The 19,763-nt window shown below is 39.0% G+C and overlaps 2 protein-coding genes across 4 annotated transcripts in view; both read left to right on the top strand.

Annotated features, from left to right (window-relative positions):
• The window catches only part of eif3ba (eukaryotic translation initiation factor 3, subunit Ba), a 9,408-nt gene extending 8,746 nt beyond the window's left edge, over positions 1 to 662 (top strand). The window contains exon 19 of the mRNA XM_039800727.1: positions 81 to 662. The gene's annotated coding sequence lies outside the window, so the exon portion shown is untranslated. The remainder of the gene's footprint in view (positions 1 to 80) is intronic.
• A 4,866-nt stretch (positions 663 to 5,528) lies between these two features.
• On the top strand, positions 5,529 to 17,825 carry LOC120561124 (carbohydrate sulfotransferase 12-like). 3 transcript variants are annotated; one of them, XM_039804075.1, is made up of 6 exons: positions 5,529 to 5,655; positions 13,069 to 13,706; positions 14,128 to 14,270; positions 15,962 to 16,090; positions 16,248 to 16,440; positions 17,200 to 17,825. In XM_039804075.1, exons 2-6 carry the CDS (start codon positions 13,179 to 13,181, stop codon positions 17,470 to 17,472), a joined length of 1,266 nt encoding a protein of 421 aa, XP_039660009.1. In that variant the 5' UTR covers positions 5,529 to 5,655; positions 13,069 to 13,178; the 3' UTR covers positions 17,473 to 17,825. The 3 variants fall into 3 exon arrangements, with proteins under 3 accessions (XP_039660009.1, XP_039660018.1, XP_039660028.1); XM_039804084.1 differs by lacking the exon at positions 5,529 to 5,655 and adding an exon at positions 11,713 to 11,771; XM_039804094.1 differs by lacking the exon at positions 5,529 to 5,655 and adding an exon at positions 12,053 to 12,101.
• The last annotated feature ends 1,938 nt before the right edge of the window (positions 17,826 to 19,763 follow it).

Raw genomic sequence — 19,763 nt, 5'->3', positions numbered from 1 at the left:
TCTCTCTCTCTTTCTCTCTCTCTTTCTCTCTCTCTTTCTCTCTCTCTCTCTCTCTCTCTCTCTCTCTCTCTCTCTCTCAGTCCATCCGTTTTTGTGTGGAAGGAGGAGAGAGGAACTGCGTCATTGATTGGAGAAGATCGACGACCACGCAGTGAATTTTGGGGTTCCCGATCGCGAGCCCCAACATTCAACTTTAGTGACATCATCAAAGCACGCCTTGCGGATCAACAACCACATCGGGGGACAAGAGAGGATACTTTGTATTTGATATTTTCTCTTTGTCTCTCACCATCATCCGCCCCATTTTCTTTTTTTTTTTCTCTGTGGAACTTGATATTTAGTACTGCCTATTTTTTTTTCTATTCATTAATCGCCGTCACTCACTATCTAATCTCAGCCCCGTGTCTCTTATCGGACCTTCTTTTTTTCCAGGGGTTGTTTTATGAACTAGCCTCACCATGCTAGTGTGTTATCACAGGGCAGCACAGAGTGCCATACCAGTGGGGGGTGAAGGCGTTGTGACTAAACAAGTAGCCTTCTTTATAAATGTGCTGATGTGGCGCTATAGTGCACTGTATCCTCCTCCTTTCAGACTAGGCTTTCACACAGGGAGGGGGTGCGCAGTGGGAATAACTTTAAATAAACATTCAAACACAATACTACCTGACTGTGTCTTGTGTTTGGTTCTTTATTGTAAGGGAATAATTTGTTATCTAGTCCTGTTCAGACCAGCCTGAGTGACATGACCAACCATTTTGAGAATTATGACAAACAAAAAGCCTTTTTATGATATTAAATGATTTAAAATTATATGTATTTTGGCTTTGGACCGTTGTTTGTACAAATAGGGCAATTTTAAGACGTCACCATACCCATCTAGGAAACTGATGGGTATGTGTTTAACTGAGGCCTTAAATTGTAGCTAAAATGTCCTTACGGTGAAATTTCTTTCTGCTCGGATGATTTTTATATTTCTGTCTTTCACCATAGTTAAAAAATATTTTTAAGTGAATGGTCACTCACTGCTTCATATCTACGGAGTATATTGTGGTGCTGAAGGATTTTATGCAGCCAAGATCATGGGGTTCTCTTTATTCTTCTGGGTAGCTGTCCTGTCATTAAGGTGAAAGTCTTCCTCATCCGTTTATCAAGCCATCGCTACTGTGACTCACAAGTCATTTAATGTGCTTTTGGAAAGTAGAATACAGTATAATTTCTTTTGTGTGGAATAAACTGTTCCAAAGACTTTTGTTAGGTTTTCTAGCAGGTTTGCTTGACCTATGTCCATAATTACAGTAACAGTGTGTGTGTGTGTGTTATATTCAACATATTGCATCACTGTTATCAAGAAAGACCATTTCTGCGGCATACAGGGAACAGTTAGTTCTTGATGTGCCAGCACCATTTAGGTTGATTAGTAAATCCCTAATGGAAATGTGGGATCAGACAGTTGTTTCTCTCTCTCTCTCTCTCTCTCTCTCTCTCTCTCTCTCTCTCTCTCTCTCTATATATATATATATATATATATATATATATATATATATATATATATATATATATTGACTCTATAGGCTGCAAAGATCTTTTACCTCATTAACCTAATGACCTTAATGCATGAACAGATGTTCACTGTGATGTTTGACAAGGTGGACACCAGATAACTAATAAGTAGGAAAAAGCTACAGCATGTCCTCAAATGTACCATCTGAGCCATGACTCAAATGTAAGATGCTGCAACATTTGACTCTTCTTAAATCTACAACAGGTCTTTTATTTGGATTTAGAGAAGATATAAATCCGTTTTATGGTTTCACCAGTGGTGGAAGAAGTACTCAGATCTTTAGCTTAAGTAAGAAGTATTTTCAGCAAAATGTACTTAAAGTACTCAAAAGTTAAAACTTATGCACAAAGGCTTATTTCAATTGAAATTGTTATATTATTGTTGTCACTGACAAATACATCTACGAGTATCTTAATGTGGTAGTCTGCACATTTTAGATACTTAGTATACCACTGGGTAGATAAATAGTATAGTACTGCATCATATCATGTAAGCATATCACATGTTTTTTTTATGTAAAACTGTCAAATAGTTGTAGTGGAGTAAAAAGATCCAATGTTCAAAGTGTGAAGTATAGAAAACTCAAATACAAGTATTTCAAAAATGATACCTGATCACAGTTGACACGTGCAGTCTACCATCCCAGAACGAGCTGGCAGTGATCGATCCAAATATTGATCCACCGGGTGATAAAACTATCTATCTGATGCTCTTGTTGTGGCACTCTCCAAGACTTTCTACCTTCTGGGGGAAATGCCTTCACAGAAATTTCTGACTATTTTTTTTTTAAGATTATTTTTTGGCCGTTATTGACAGGATAGCTGAACACATGAAAGGGGAGAGAGAGGGGGAATGACATGCAGCAAAGGGCCCCAGGTCAGAGTCGAACTCTGGTCCGCTGCGTCAACGAGTAACCCTCCATATATGGGCGCCCGCTCTACCAACTGAGCGATCCGGGAACCCGAAATTTCTGACTTTTTTTAAGGAACAGGATCCGTGTGGTCAGTAGAGTGCTGCTTCTGCTGCTGAGCCACCTGGTCCTTTTGATGTGGAGACAGCGGCCACACCGTCATTTTCACATCAGCTCACAGATGTTATAAATACTCATTAAGAGACAGCTCTTCATTCAAACATGGTTGATACCATGTTTAGACATGTATGGCTGACAAAATAAGTTCAGAAAAGAAGAGAGCACGTATAAACACGTGAGTAACAAAACAAACATTTAAAACAAATAACAGACTAGAAAAATAAAATACAGAATACAACTCTCAAGCAGGGTTGAAAGCCAATGAATAAAAGTGAGTTTTAAGTCGTGATTTAAAAATGTGAAGGCTGGGGGCCAATCTGACATTCAGAGGCAATTCCCAGCAAACACATACCCTTTAGGGAACGTACCCTAAAGGTTCTCTGAAGGTAAAGGGAACGTTCTGGGAACGTTCCCTAAATATTTTGCAACCTTCAGGGAACCTTCAGGGAACCTTCAGGGAACCTTTAGGGAACGTTCTCTTAAAGTTGTTTTTGTTGAACTTTTAAAGAACCTTTAGGGAACGTTCCCTAAAGGTTCTCTTAAGGTTAATTTTTTTACCTTCAGCTAACCTTCTCTGAACGTTCCCTAAAGGTTCTGTAAAGGTTAGTTTTGTAGAACTTTTAAAGAACCTCCAGGGAACGTTCCCTAAAGGTAAAATATTTTGCAACCTTCAGGGAACCTTTAGGGAACGTTCTCTTAAAGTTGTTTTTGTTGAACTTTTAAAGAACCTTTAGGGGACGTTCCCTAAAGGTTCTCTTAAGGTTAATTTTTTACCTTCAGCTAACCTTATCTGAACGTCAACCTAAAGGTTCTGTAAAGTTTAGTTTTGTAGAACTTTTAAAGAACCTTTAGCGAACGTTCCCTAAAGGTTCTCTTAAGGTTAATTTTTTTACTTTCAGCTAACCTTCTCTGAACGTTCCCTAAAGGTTCTGTAAAGGTTAGTTTTGTAGAACTTTGAAATAACCTCCAGGGAACGTTCCCTAAATGTTCTCTTAAGGTTATATAATAAAGGGTCCCTTATATATTATCCAAGGTTGTGGAATGAATTCATTCCACAACCTTGGAGCCACGACTGAGAACGCTCGATCTCCCCTATTTTTGAGCCGCGTTCTAGGGACGACAAGGAGTAGCCTAGCTGGTCAGCAGACCTTAACGACCTCAGAGGAGTGTGCGGCTTCAGTAGTTCAGCGATATAAGCTGGGGCTTGACGATAAAGAGATTTAAAAACAAACAACAGAATCTTAAAGGTTCCATGAGATGGTGCTCTTTGGATGCTTTTATAGACCTTAGTGGTCTCCTAATACTGTATCTGAAGTCTCTTTCCCGAAATTCAGCTTTGGTGCTCAACTACAGCCACTAGAGCCAGTCCCACAGTGAGCTTTCCTTAGTATGTGCCATTTCTGTGTCTGTAGTTATTGAGGAGGAGAGAGGGGGGGGCAAGGTGGAGGGTGGGGGTGTGGCCTTGACTAACTGCCACTTTTCTCGTTTGAAAGCCATGATGTCTCTCTCTCATGGGTTGGCCAAATTCTCTGGGCGGGCAAAGCAGAGAAAGGGGAGGTAACCTTGCTTGTTATGACCTCATAACAAGCAGATTCCAAAACGGCTCATCTGAGCTTTCATTTTCTCAAAGGCAGAGCAGGATACTCAGGGCTCGGTTTACACCTATCACCATTTCTAGCCGCTGGGGGACCATAGGCAGGCTGGGGGAACTCATATTAATGTTAAAAAACCTCATAAAATGAAATTTTCATGCCATGGGACCTTTAAAATGGATTCTAAAGCAAACCGGTAACCAATGAAGGGAGGCAAGAACAGGTGTAATGTGCTCTCGTTTACGAGTTCCGGTAAGGAGCCGAGCGGCAGCATTTTGAACCATTTTGGCGCCGATTATCTTCTCCCTGTATTTGCTTCCCCTTGGTTCCATATTAAAGAAGCATAACATCAGCTTCCATTTTTATGCAGATGACTCACAGATCTACTTGCCTATAAAAAGTAAGGGTGATAATTCCCTAAAAAGATTGCTTGATTGTTTTTATGACATAAAAGCCTGGAAGGCCTTAAACTTTTTACATTTCAATGAAAGTAAAACTGAAGTCATGATTATTTATCTGACACCCTATGTCAAGTCCATGGTAACTAACCTAGTGTTAAAATGGACAATGAGTTTCAACTAGAGAAGCAGATCAATTCTGTTGTAAAAGCTAGTTTTTTTTCAGGCTACTTAGGCTACCAAATTGAAGCCATTTTCATCTTTCACTGATTTTGAGAGGGTTATAGGCCTACATGCTTTTATTACAACTCGCCTGGATTAGAATCAAATTTATAAAATACTATCTATGTGTAAATGTTTGTGTATGGTTTAAATAAATTATTAAATTTTTTTTTTAGGTAGGTCAGTGCTATATGAAAGCCCATTCCTGCCAAGAAAAGAAAATGAAATATATGAAATCTAGTAGGCTATATCATATCATCATCATTGATAAAGTATGTGGTTATTTTGACTTACTTTTTCATAATAACAACTTATTGTCTTACAATACTGACTTAGTATTTCATATCCTGACTGACTTAGGCTACTATCTTATAATTTTGATTTAATATGTAATTATGTTGACTAGTATATGACTAAGTATTGAAATGTCTAATACGTTTGAATTAGGCTACTTTCTCATAATAACAACTTGATTTCATATTTTGATTTGTATCATAATTTTGACTCCGGCTATCTCATAATGTTGACTATATAACATAGAATCGGATTTCTTTTAAGTTGTAAACCAGCGCCATAGGCGTAGGCGGGTTTATGGTTTCAATCTGGGCAGCTTCATAAAAACATGTGTGGTGTGTAAAACTGCGAGTGTGTGTGTGTAGGTGGAAGAGTAGTTGGCTGGATGATTTCTCAAAATATCGCGAGACTTTGCTTCATCCTGTGGAGAGCGTAGACCCGCTACAGTCCCGTCGTGCCCACCCAGTCTCATCACCGGTCTGACGGACAGACAGAGAGAGAGAGAGGGACAGCGAGCTAGCGACAAAGGGCTGGCCGACCATGGAGCTCATCTGCCGGGTAAGATAAAACATTTTCAGGTTATTTCTAGTGTTAGGTTTAATACAGACAGATTCATGTTCAGACTGGTTTAGCCTGAGATGCTCCCGACAGGCATAAAGGGAACAGAACCGGCTTTCGTGCACCTCAAATGGAGCATGGTAAGGGGGGTTCGTGGGGAGAACAAGCAGAGGAGACTGTGGAGGAAAATAAGTCCAGTCGTTCTGTCGTCGGCTGCTGCATGTGGAGTAAAAAAAAAAAAAAAAAAAGTGTCCGTTTGCATGAGAGAGGGACAGTGTACGCACCGGCCGGTGAAAGGGCATACTGTAAACTGTGTACTGTATAAATTAAAGTTGTTGTCCAAGCGAGGATTGGAAAGAGGTAGGCTAATGGTTAGTCCTCTGCGAAAAAGAAAAATATTAACTGAAATAAACAGTCTGAACCTCCCTTTAAAAACAGCCGATTTTTCTTTTTTCAAACAAAGTAAAAACAAAGGAGTATGGGCTATTAAAACGTAGCTACACTGCAAACTTCTCACTGAGCTCCACAAACACATATTTTAACGTGTTTCCCCCCGTTTTGCGCGTGTGCGCGCATGTGTGCTTGTACAGCGCGTGCCAAGACACGAAAGAGTTTGGGGATGTTGATTTCTCAAAATAGGCCCCTCCAGTCAACGTGGAGTTTAGATTTAAAAACCTAGTGGAAAGAAAAAAACACCGCAGAATTTTTTTTCTTCTAAAAATACGAGCACAACTTTCTGTTTCTGTCCCCCTCCATGTCTGGATCTTGTTTCTGGTTTTATTAGGACCGTCATTTTTTTCCACGATTTTCCCCAACAGCAGATGTTTTTATGGGACAGAGATCATAAGGGGGTGTAACACTAAACCCTCCAGCAGGCACTGGACTGAAGCTGCTTCCACCCCCACCGCTCCGTTTGTTCACATCTCTGTGACAGCTGAGCGCCCCCGGGCGGAGCCTGAGGTTCCCACGGCCCCTGGGCCAATTCACACATGGTCAAAACCATTTATACATACTTTAAATAATATGTTATTAATGATTTGGACTAAAGGATTAGCCTATGGAGAATGTCCAATCACAAGTTGGATTACCTAATGTCTGACAGTTATATCTCAGGAAGAATTATTGGGATTTTTACTTAGTAAAAAGTATAACCTGTTTTGTATTAGGTTATACTTTTTACTATAAGTAAAAATCCCAATAATTCTTCCTGGGATATAACTGTCAGACATTAGGTAATGATATTAGGTATTTTCATGCCACATTTTACTACTTGAGTAATTATTTTTTATAAAGTAACAGTGCTTTACATAGGTCTTTTAAGCCACTCTGTCATTTTATATTTTCTTCTTTACATCCGTAAAGCAAAATCTTTCAACAAAGTTTGCTTCAAATGTGAAAAATTATGGAACAATAACATGATAAGATCATATCATCATGGTGCAATTCTGCAGAAAGTCTATATATGGCATTATATAGCTACTTGAATTATTACCTACATGGGTTTTTCTACATAGAAGCTCCAATACTACATGTATGTAGAATACTAGCTCACATTTTCTTTTTTTTGTAATTTCTTTTTTATTGACATTCAGAGTCGGGCATTCATATTCATCACATACATCTTATAACCACATATCTTACATCTGTTTTCTGCTCCAAGTGCCAAAATAGCTTTTCTTATCTGAAAACATGAAAAGGGAAATCAACAAAAATAAAAATAAAAAAGAGAAAACAGGCAAACAAACAAGCAAAAACTATGTACAGGTGGGGAGTGATCCTTTCCATACAACATAATCACTGGTCTGTGAAAAAAAGAAAATCAGGTCTACGAGGCGTGACATACAGTACAGGCCAAAAGTTTGGACACACCTTCTCATTCAATGCGATTCCTTTTTATTTTCATGACTATTTACATTGTAGATTCTCACTGAAGGCATCAAAACTATGAATGAACACTTATGGAATTATGTACTTAACAAAAAAGTGTGAAATAACTGAAAACATGTCTTATATTTTAGATTCTTCAAAGTAGCCACCCTTTGCTTTTTTATTAATAAGGGAAAAACTTCCACTAATTAACCCTGACAAGGCACACCTGTGAAGTGAAAACCATTTCAGCTGACTACCTCATGAAGCTCATTGAGAGAACACCAAGGGTTTGCAGAGTTATCAAAAAAAGCAACGGGTGGCTACTTTGAAGAATCTAAAATATAAGACATGTTTTCAGTTATTTCACACTTTTTTGTTAAGTACATAATTCCATATGTGTTCATTCATAGTTTTGATGCCTTCAGTGAGAATCTACAATGTAAATAGTCATGAAAATAAAGAAACACATTGAATGAGAAGGTGTGTCCAAACTTTTGGCCTGTACTGTATATGACCCAGTTTTCCCAGTATGAAACAAATTTCTCCATTTTATGATTAACAAACGCTGTTATCTTCTCCATTTTGTAAATGTCCATTGTAATGTCCATCCATATATTTAAAATTGGGCTCTCCTGCTAGCTCACATTTTCAGTGTGCTAGTTTGATCACTGTGTTGGTTTTAGAAAAATGATGCTTAGAACGGTTTTGCTTCAGTTTCTTTGTTAAACCATGTGCATCCAAACTGCTGTTTTAGTATTTCTGTTTTAGTATGTCGGTCTTGAGTTAATCATGGAAGCTGAGTGACCTTGCAAAGAGCACAGGATGTATCAGGGCAGAACGCGTAATGTGGAGGAGATGCCGGGCATGGCCAGAGATAAGAAGAACAGTTACTGATTGCATGAACTGAATAACTAATTTGAGTCTCCACTCCTTTAAAAAGACACTGTTGTGAACAATCTTCAGTCATTTTCTGTAGGCCACTTATGCTGTGAGTGACTTTTTTATTTTAAGTAAAAACAAACACCTGTCACATAAATTATGGCCACTGTGTTTAACTCCCCAACACATTAAATATCAGCCTGCTTATATGTTGTTGTTTTTTATGTCTGTTTCTGGTGTGTAAAAATGCCACTTTAGGCTGTTACATATTCTTGCACACTGCCTGTTACAAATTATAAGATGAAACGATGCCTGAATGGTTGTTATATGAAATCCCCCTGACTATACGTGTGTGAGGCAGTCATCTGAAGGACATATGTGCAGGATTTAATGTTTGTTTTAATTTTTATTACAGTTTAGTGTAGGGCTGGTCAATATATCAATATTATATTGATATCGTGATATGAGAATAGACACTGTCTTAGATTTTGGATATCGTAATATCGTGATATGACATACGTGTTGTCTTTTACTGGTTTGAAAGGCTGCATTACAGTAAAGTGATGTACTTTTCTTTTACCAAACTGTTCTAGCTGTTCTATTCTTTGCCTTTTCCCCACTTAGACATTATGTCCACATTACTGATGATTATATATCTAAAATCTAAGTGTGAAGATATTTTGGTAAAGCACCAATTGTCAACCCTAGAATATCGCCGCAATATCGATATTGAGGTATTTGGTCAGGAATATCATGATATCTGATTTTCTCCCTATCGCCCAACCCTAGTTTAGTGTAGTTTGTTCCATCTTGATTTTCATTGAAATAACCTAACTATTGAATATGAGGCAATTAGTGCCACTGCTTGTTGTTGCCGCGGTAACCTGGCAGCTAATAGAATTATAAGCCATTGTATAAATAAATAAATAAATAACTGTTGGTTATACATTCTGGGCGTTCTTTATAAAGGGTTTATAATTGTAAATAATTATAAACGAGTATTTGCTAATGTTTGAATGACATTTATAACTGCGTTATTACCAAATAGAAAGACTAAACACCAACTACAGGGGTTTTTCACAACTGAAGAAGTTGTTCTTATTAATGGCTTCTAACTGATTTATAAGCATTAGTAAATTATACAGTCATTATTAATTAAGCTCTTAATTACTAATTATTTTAAGGGTGCCTCATTATAAAGTGCTACCTAATAGGAGGAAATAAAGCTGATAAAACGCACCAGATGTCAGACTTTATACCCACACTGTACATGCGGTAATCCACACTATTAAATCAGTGACTCAGGACTGTCAGATAAACAGCAGCAGCTCAAGTTATTAAAGTTTGCTAACATCAGCCGCTGTAAGCTACTGCTCATACCAGACCAGGTAACGCTGTATAAAGGGCTGGGCATCGTTCAAAATCTTTCGATCCGGTGCCAATTTCGATACCTCAGTTTCGATGCCGGTTCCCTAACGATAGGCTACCTTTTTCAATACCATATGTTTTAAAATCCATTTCAACATCAACAAAAATACATTAAACACAAAGTTTTTATTTTCCACCTTAATTCATACCTGTCAAGTTTTGGATTTGAAAATAAGGGAAATTTTCCGGCCACCGCAAGCAGTCCCACCACCCCAACCAAGCTCCAGTATCCCTTACATTTTAAGACAGGTGTACAAGAAAGCTAAAATCACCACTTGATGCAGAATGCTGAAAACATTTACAATTTATAACATTGCTTGTCTTTACATTTTATTTTCATTCCACACATTCTTTTCATTTCATATTGCTTTTCTTTTACAGTTTTTCTTTTCATTTCACATAACTTTTCTTTACTCTTTTAGTGAGTTATTGTATAAATTTGTTGCAGACTTTGCATTCTTTAAGATTGTTTTGGAAGGAGTGTATTTGTGGGCTGGGCCAGAGTGGTTTACAGAGTGGTTTACACAAGAGTAGAGCGCAAACAGTTCTGTTGTCTAACGTCATCCTATTCTCTGGAACAATCTTTCGTACCATGCTAAACACCCTCAACTTGCATTGCTATGGGGAATGCATAGTAAAGCCTTCATAAGTTTTGACAGCGCACCGTTTCTGTCGAAGCGTCTATCATCCGTCTCTGTTTTTTTTTTTTTTTTCCCTGCGTTGTCACTCATCATCTGACCTCACACACTAAACTCGCGACAACTGCCATCTACAGTATCTGTAGTAGGCTACTGCACGTGGCAGTTATCGCGAGGCTAGTGACAGAGCTCAGATTGGGAATGTTTTTGTTTTTTACTCCGTCGGACCCGGGGTATTATTTTTTAATAACGCAGGTTAAAAATTGCGGGAGATTTACGGGAAAATACTAATACGGGAGGACGGCGGGAAAGAAGGGTAAAATACGGGACTTTCCCGGCCAAAACGGGATACTTGACAGGTATGCTTAATTGTGAATCAAAACAGTTATCAAAATTAAAAAATTCTGGTAAAACTGCTCACTCAGAGTAACATTAATAAAAGTGCCTTGCTTTGCAAGCTCAGCCTGTCAGTCAGTCATCAGGGCAGAGAAACCACCGTTGTGCCTGCTTGTCTAGTAAGAGGAAGTGTAATGTCAACAGCACAGCGACCGCTTTCGGCTCGCCATTACTATCACGTCGCAGTAAACGCTGTCTGCATGAAGTTTTAAAAAACTGTAACCACACTTGAAACCAACAGTGGCACTCTGTGACTTCAACAAAACTGCAGACAGTTTACTCCGTGTGTGTGTGTGTGTGTGTGTGTGTGTGTGTGTGTGTGTGTGTGTGTGTGTGTGTGTGTGTGTGTGTGTGTGTGTGTGTGTGTGTGTCGGTCGGAGCTCCGCTCTGTGTCAATATGCAGAGAGGACAGATAAGCTTGCGCTTACGCGGTCAGACGCTTTTGGAACCGAAATTTGGCACCAAAAGACAGGGGCGTCGGACTGGGGGTAAAACCAATACTGATTACCAGGGCCCAAGGGGAGAGAGGGCCTTTGAAAAGTCTGGAATATATTTTTTTTCACCTGGATATTTTCATTTCCTAATTAAATTTCATAATGCATGTCAGATGAAATGTAAAGGTAGTGTATTGGCTGAATAACTTGGTTGATTGACTGACTACATTTTGTATACAAAAAAAAGACTATCTAAGGTCTCACCCACCCTTGCTAATGCGCCAAATGGTTTAGTCCATCTGCACGCATTTTGTTTATGTTAGTTCATCTGGTGGAGCGCAAACTTCTGCTGTAGAAATGTCTTTCTCAAAGAAAGCCAAATCAGGCTACCAAAAAAGAAAGGAAAGACAGGAGAAGGAGAGAAAACAAAATGAGGGGAAACAATTGGTAACTGACTTCTTTTCAAAGAAAGGTGAGCACAAACTACAAATAAAAATAAATAAACTACACTAGCAATGCTGTTTGCATATAACACACCATTGTAATAGCCTAATTTAAAACATGTTTAATTTTAAATTAATAGGCTATATGTCTATAATTAGCAATAATAGGCTAATCAGTGTCATAGGTAGCTTGGTAGCTCATCGGTAGATACATATCATGTCAACATTATAGTTATGTCAGATTCAGTAGAAACAGATGTTAACATTGTGAAACACGTGGCCCTCAGTTTCAGAAACTGTCCCACCAGGGAGTGGAGTAGCAACAGACCCCTCATCCTCCTCTTTGGATTTGAGACAAGGTGAGCTTATATCAAAATAAAAGCAAACCATCTTTAGCCATTTTGACTGAAAGGTGTTAAGTAACACTAACATCTTAGTGTGTTTTATTATGTTAGGTTACAATTAGGATAAGAGGTTAATATCAGATGTAGCCTTCATAGAGAAAGATGATAGAGAACATCTGATTGAGGATGATGGGAGTGAAGACAGCAGGGAGCATGAGTGTTGCTCTGAGCACAGTGTGGAAATGAGAGATGAGGAACTGTAAAGTAGGTAGAGCAGTGCAGACCAGTTTTTGCCAGAGGATCCAGGACTATGGCCAGATAAATTAACAGATGATCAGAGAGACACCATAGTACGCAGGCTGGCAAGTAAAGGTACAGAGAAAACAAACAAAATGTAGTAGTAACCACAGTAAAGTAGGCTAGAGAATGTTTTTTGGGGGCGGGGGGTTGAGGAACATGGGGGCCCATCAGGACTGAGGGTCCAGGGTCTTGTGCTACGCCCCTGCCGAAAGATAAATAATTTTTCGATACCATAAAAGTATCGACGTTCGGTACCCAGCCCTAGCTGTATAGCTGCAAAAGTGTATTTCAATTGAGCAAGGGTGTGTGTTACTTATCGTGAATTTAACGTTTTTATTTTTAAGAAGAAGAACATATTTATGTTGCAGTTAGTTTAGCTACTTTTTATGCTGGGTAGTTTAATCTGTAACAATGCATTTTATAAGATCACCATACTTGTTGTATGCCAAATCTTAATCTAGGAGTTTTTCTCTCTGAAATGTAGAAGAAGTACAAAGTAGCACAAAAACAGTACTTAAGTAAATCAAATGCACTTGGTTGTATTCCACCCAGAATGTGTTCTGTGAGGTAGAGCTACTGAATATGCAACCACATCTTTTACTTACTAACAATAAATCTGGTATTACACTGCTTCTGTCTATCATTGTACTTCCTTTAGAGTCACATTTCCTCCTTCTTTCAGTTGCAGCTAGCAAGCAGGAAGTGTGTCCTTCCGCAATAGATGCCACCATGGAGCTGAGATAACCTCTTCCTCTTTTCTTCACCAATCACGGCTCTGGAGCAAGAATAACTATGGGAACATGGCGTGGTCTCCGAGTTGCGTTCATCCTTGGGTCTTTGTTCATGATCCTGCTGATCATCGTGTACTGGGACGACGTCGGGGGCTTCAACCTCTACCCGCTGCAGGAGCCCAAACACGAGTCACGGCACTCGAATTCTCACCCTCAGACGACAGCTCGGCCCTCGCACTCTACGACCACCAGCAGAGCCCAGACCAATTCTTCCTCCACCGCCCCCGCTACTGCTGCCCCAGAGGAGACGAGAGGGTCAGCTGAGGAGCATATAGAGGAGGAGGGCAAGGAAAAACAAGAACAGGGGAAGGAGGAAACAAGGGAGGATGAGAAGGTGGAGAGGAGTCACACTGCTGTGGATGATAGAGAACAGGAGGCGAGGAAGCAGAGGATCTTGGATGTGTGTTCAGGAATGGACACTGTGGAATTCCCCGGGAGGACTCGGGCGTTTGAGCAGATCCCAAACAGGGAACTGGACCACCTGATAGTGGATGATACCCACCAGATTATCTACTGCTATGTTCCCAAGGTACAGCTGCCTTGTGTTTGTGTGTGTTTGTTGTGTGTGTGAAACATCAGTCTTTATCTGAATTAATAGTGTTTGTTTTAACAGACACCAGAGGCAAACTGTGGGCTTTTCATCAGGTTTGTAATTAGACAGTTTTTACACATACTTGAAAATAAGTTCTGAACAGTGTCTTTGTGGCTTTTGCAAGTGAAAAACGTGTGTGTGTGTGTGTGTGTTTTATTTGTGTAAACATGGGGGTGGTGGTATGCACGTGGGTGGTGACTTAGTTCACTCTGTGTGGATGTAAGTTCTTAATTTTTCCTCTAGCTTTTTCAGCCGGTCAAGAAGACACACATACACTCACACACACGTTTATAGTCCCTCGTCTTTCTGAACATCTTGTCTTTATTTTTCTTTCCCTCTCTCGTTGTTCTCCGTTCAGGTGGCGTGCACCAACTGGAAGAGAGTGATGGTGGTTCTGTCTCAGTCTCTCATCTCGCCCTCCTCGGGAAAACCTTACACTGACCCAGAGGCTGTACCTCCTGACCTCGTGCACAACTCCTCTCTCCACCTCACTTTTGCCAAGTATGACACACACACTTACACACACAAAGATATATACATACTCACAGAGACAAATTGATGACAATTGTTTTTATTTCTTTTTTTATTCCTCAACACTTCACAGACATAATTCTGTGTGGATGAACACTACATCTCTTTTATTGAATATTTTGTATCTAAAACATTCACATCAGACATTATGGACTCCAAAAAGTGTATGACTCAGCTGTAAAAAGCTGCCATATGGTATTTATGTGTAATTGCAGAATGGCGTTGGTATCAGTTGTGCCTACTTTGAAATTGAGTTTCTTATTTGCTACATTCCTCATCATCGCATTATAGGGATATTATCCTTAATGCTCCAGGCAAGCATCAATTAATGAAGAAAAAAATTAAAAAGTAACCACAAACATTTGTCTTTTGTAATGAATGGGCAGCAGACTGGGGAAACAGATATGTTACATCTCTGTGTTCATCGGCATTTAAGCAAAAAAACTGATTGAGTGCTACTTAAATACGCAGGTGATGGCCATAGTAATCAAAAGGCATCAAGTGACAAATCTCAAAGTATTCTTTATACCAGAGATGTATTATGTTTATAATTAAGAAGAGCACTTGATGTGGTGTTTAGTATATTTGAGCAAAAATGTTTGGCTTTACCACACACGGACAATGTTTCCAACAGCAACATGTTGAATGGTGTTGCAGAACAACAATGAATTTAGAAAGAAAAAGACATGTTTTTAAGAAAACATGTAGCCTACACAAACCAAATTCCTACACAGAGAAACCAAGCGCCCACTATAATTTCTTTAACCCTTGTGTTGTCCTCGGGTCGAATTTGACCTGTTTTCAAAGTTTTTTACATCAGGGTTTCTTTCAACCAAATTGCCTAAAAAAATAACATGGATGTACGCTGTATTGAACCCATCCTCTGATCTTAACTATTAGTCAAAAAATAACACATCATTTCTGCTTTTTTTAAACTGAAAAATTAGGTATAATGTCATATGAATTAGGTTTATTGAGCAGGAATATAGAAAGCGTTGAAATAAGTGACAAAAACCTTTAAAAACAGCGTCAAAAGCATAGAAAAAAAAGCCGACATAAACGTCGAAATGAGCACCAAAAATCCAACTTTGACCCAGAAGGACAAGAATTTCATCATCGACAGGAAGACAACACAAGGGTTGACAACTCATTAAAAATCTCTCCAAAAAGTCAACATGAAAAACAAAGAGATTGAAACATGTATCTAAACAAGACTGGAATGCCAAACAAACCACAGACCTCCATCCCACAATGACAACAAAGACGAACCGAGCAGTAAATCGGGGTGTCAAACCAGAACTTAAGAAAGGCAACTCGGTTTGTTAATGACTTTTTGATTTCTCTCTTTAGCAATTCTGTCTCCTTTCCTTTTCGAAGGGGCGTTAATAAATGAAAAGTTGCTGCTGCAGCGCAGACTGACCTTTCTCTGCCTCTCAGGAACTTTGTTTGGATATAATGATCTAAACATGTGTTTTTCTATCTGCACTGATATACAAGGCACATCCTTTTCCCGTTAGCGACTGATCCGGCTTTGTTTCCAAGTAATTTAGTGGCCAAATGTTTTCCATTTTGCATGAGACTAAACTATCTCAAAAGCATTACAATCACGACACTAAATATCTGCTCTCATGGTGTTGTGTGCTGTTTGTGTCTTTTACCAGGTTTTGGCGCCATTATGGTTCTCTGTCCCGCCACCTGATGGCACTCAAGCTCAAGCACTACACCAAGTTTCTGTTTGTACGAGACCCTTTTGTTCGCCTTATCTCGGCTTTCAGGAACAAGTTTGGAAGGTGTGTGTGTCTTATTGTGGATGGTTAGACAGAGAGTGGGTGTGTGTGCCAGTGTTTGAGTTGAGGGTGAGGCTGACAAATGGGCTTCACTTTTGATTGAACAGCTGTCCTATCATTCTTGAATTGCTAAAGCGTGTGTATTTATGTTTGTTTTAAGGCCCAACGAGGACTTCTACAAGCAGTTTGGTTCTGTCATGCTGCGTCGTTATAGTAATGTGTCTGGCAGTTTGCCAGAGACAGCGGCTGAGGCGTTTGCAGCAGGAATCAAACCAACGTTTCAGCAGTTTATCACATACCTGCTGGATCCAGAGACCGAGAGGGAGAGTATCTTCAATGAACACTGGCGGCAGGTATTTGTCTCACCCGGCACTGTGAGATGAATGGTTTTTGTGAGATCACTAGATGCATACTCTCCCCTTCTGTTGGTCATACGCCACCTCTACATCCGATTTTTTTAAAGACCATACCAGTATAATATGCACTTATTGTCATTACCTAAGATTCTATCTGTCATTCACACTTTGTGTGTGTCCCATCTCCATCTGTATACTATATACAACAGTACTTCTCTGGAGTATACTTCTATTAGTGTACTAATGTTGACATTGCACTATTTGGGCAGTTAATATACAATAAGTTAATGTGTAATTTTGTGTTTATAAGAAAAGATATAGGGATGACTTTGGAACATGACTGCCAATTTCAATTTGAATATTTGAGAAAAAGACAGTAACATTTCATTTCTACTGATGTATTTCTTAATTTGTTTTGTCAGCTGTTGGAGCCATTGCCTTTCTTTTTTTTCTGGTTGTGAGCAATTCTTTTATTTTTTTTCTGTGTTGTGTTGTTGCATCCATCAATTCCACATTTAAAAAAATCAAACCATTGGAGTCTTCATGCTGGGATTTTTTAGCATACAAATGTAAGCATGAGGACTACTTAACTGTCTTAGCATTAAATGTCTTGGCTCAGAATTTGCTCTTTATTTCCTACCTCTGCTATTTATGGGATTATTGAGGACACACACACCTATGGGATAGAGGCAGTTATTACAAACAAAGTCACAAATTCTTTTTTCAAATTGTAGGCCTGCTTTCTCTTTGTTTCAGGTGTACCGTCTGTGCCATCCATGCCAGGTGAAGTATGACTTCATTGGACGACTAGAAACCCTGGATACAGACGCTGAGCACTTGCTGAAGCTTCTGGAGGTGGATGATCTGTTACGCTTCCCTTTAGGGGCTCGAAACCGCACTGCAGCCAGCTGGGAAAGAGACTGGTTTGCACAGATTCCCATAACAATGAGGAGAGAACTGTACAAGCTGTATGAACCAGACTTTGAGCTGTTTGGCTATCCCAAACCGGATAGCACGCTCCACCAGTAGACCACAGCGAGCTAAAGGCAGGGGCACTGCACTGTGTGTAGAGCCCACACCTCAACTACCTGCGCATAGCCAGCAAATGCCTTTAAAGACCAGCATATGATGCTGTTTGTTTTGTTTTGTGCATACCTCAAATGACAGAAGTGCCTGCCGGTATTATTTTATTTTTGTCCTCATTTCATATCTCCAGCACACCCGCTTACAAGCTGCGTTATCCCATCTGTCTGTTTTCCCCATGTAAAGGCACTTTGAATAGTATTTTCTGATGAGTATTTTCGTAATTCATCAGGAAAGGACTGGCTGACATCAGTCTGAAGGGAAATATGTTGCAGAGAAATAAAGTGTTTTTGTAAATGCTTGACTTTCCTTTTTTCATTTAACTGCGTATGTGGAAACAATATTCAGATATTTTACTTAGGTAAAAACTTCAATACCACAATATAAAAGGTAATCCATTGCAGATAGAAGTTCTCCATTTATTTTTTTATTTAAAGGGCTACTCCACAGATTTTACACATGAAGGTCAGTTTAATAGTCTGGGGAGTACTGCTCAACTGTGGAGGACCTTTATCAACTCTGAGATTCTCAATTTAGGCTTGGAGACAACTCATTTTTAACAAAAATCTCAAGAGACTTTCTAATGTTTGTGACTTTCTAAGGGGGTCTGAAAAGTTCTCGGATTCATTCATTTAAAATATGTTATCAAAGTTATCAATCGAATAATCTCTTAATTTTTTAATCAAAAATACATCATAGATTACTTTCTAATCTAACAAATCTATAACTCTTAGAATCTGGAAATATGTTTCATACATTTCTCTTATGTTGTTCTTTCACATAAAGATATAAAGTGTAAAAAATAGGCTTCGTCAAATTATACCTACATACATGAGGTGTTTCCAGTATATTCTCTATATTCTATGGGGCCATTGGCTGAAAAACAATTGAGAACCTCTGGTTTATTAAGAAGTAGGAGAATATCAAATTCAAGTTATTTGGAGGTACATGATTTTCAATGGACAGGAAGGGTATGAAAAATTGTAATCTGAAAAGTGACTAAAGCTGTTAGACAAATGTAGTGGAGTAAAAAGTACAATATTTAAAACTAGAATGCTTAAAGTCAAATGTGTAATGTCACCAGGTATAAAGTCTGGAACTGCGCCAGACAATGGCGATGAACTGGGAAAGATGTTATTGAGGAGGCCTATCCAGGGGAATGTACTGAGTATATGGGTACCAGGACCCCAGGAAGTGCGCCAGCTTTTAAAGCCAATTTTACATAGTGGCCAAAATGTGCTCCTGCTCTATAGGCCTATTTAGTGCAGAAGCACAGCTGACCATCCAGGTAATTTTATACGTGGAAACTCAATCAATCAATTTATTTATATATAGCACGCTTAAAAACAACCATGGTTGACCAAGGTGCTTCACAGGTTAAAACAACAACAACAAATTACTGCTCATACATTTTATACAACAATAAAACATGTGTAATATACAGTATACGAGGTATAGTGAAATTAAAATAAACTTAAAATTACCAGGAAATAACAAACCTAACTCGAAGGAAAAGCCAAAGAAAAGTAATGAGTTTTTAACAATGATTTAAAGCATTCCAGAGTTTGGCAGGTTCTGATATGGACTGGCAAGTTATTCCACAAGTTAGGGGCAGCTACACTGAAGGCTCGATCACCTCTGGTTTTTAGTCTGCTTCTCGGTACATCTAAGAGGAGGAGATTAGCGGATCTTAGCACTCTAAACTGAAGGATTTGTCTTGATTTCCCACTGAGCAACTCTCATAGGAATGAAAGGGGCTCTGCCTCCAAAGCTGTATCCAGTTCTCTTTATACATGCATGATGGGTACATTTTCTGTTTCGGAACAAAGAACACTCACAATAAAGCTATTTGGGTATAAAAAAAAGAAAATAAATCCACACAATCTGTCTCCCATGTATTGTCTATGGAGCAGCTCCAGACTTCACACATGATGACATCACCAGTTTGAGACTTGCTTCTCTGATTTCTGGCTTTGAAAGAATAGCTCATGTTCACAAATATTGATTGACTTTACTAGACCATGGAAATAACATATTGGAATTCTTAATTTAGGAGCCTTTAAGAACAGAACTTAAGTACATACACTTAGTTACAGTCAGCCAGTGCTGTTGTAAGGAGTGTAGAGAGAGTGAACAACAAACAATGACGCCCTCCACTACTTTCTATTGCACAAAAAAACACTCTGCTCTCTTGTTGCGTTCACAACTGTCCTGCTGTCTGTTTCCACGTGTTCCAG

Source organism: Perca fluviatilis, chromosome 1, assembly GCF_010015445.1.
Source record: "Perca fluviatilis chromosome 1, GENO_Pfluv_1.0, whole genome shotgun sequence".
NCBI lineage: Eukaryota > Metazoa > Chordata > Actinopteri > Perciformes > Percidae > Perca > Perca fluviatilis.
Note: the sequence above shows the minus strand (reverse complement) of the source record. Positions and strands in the feature narration are given on the sequence as shown.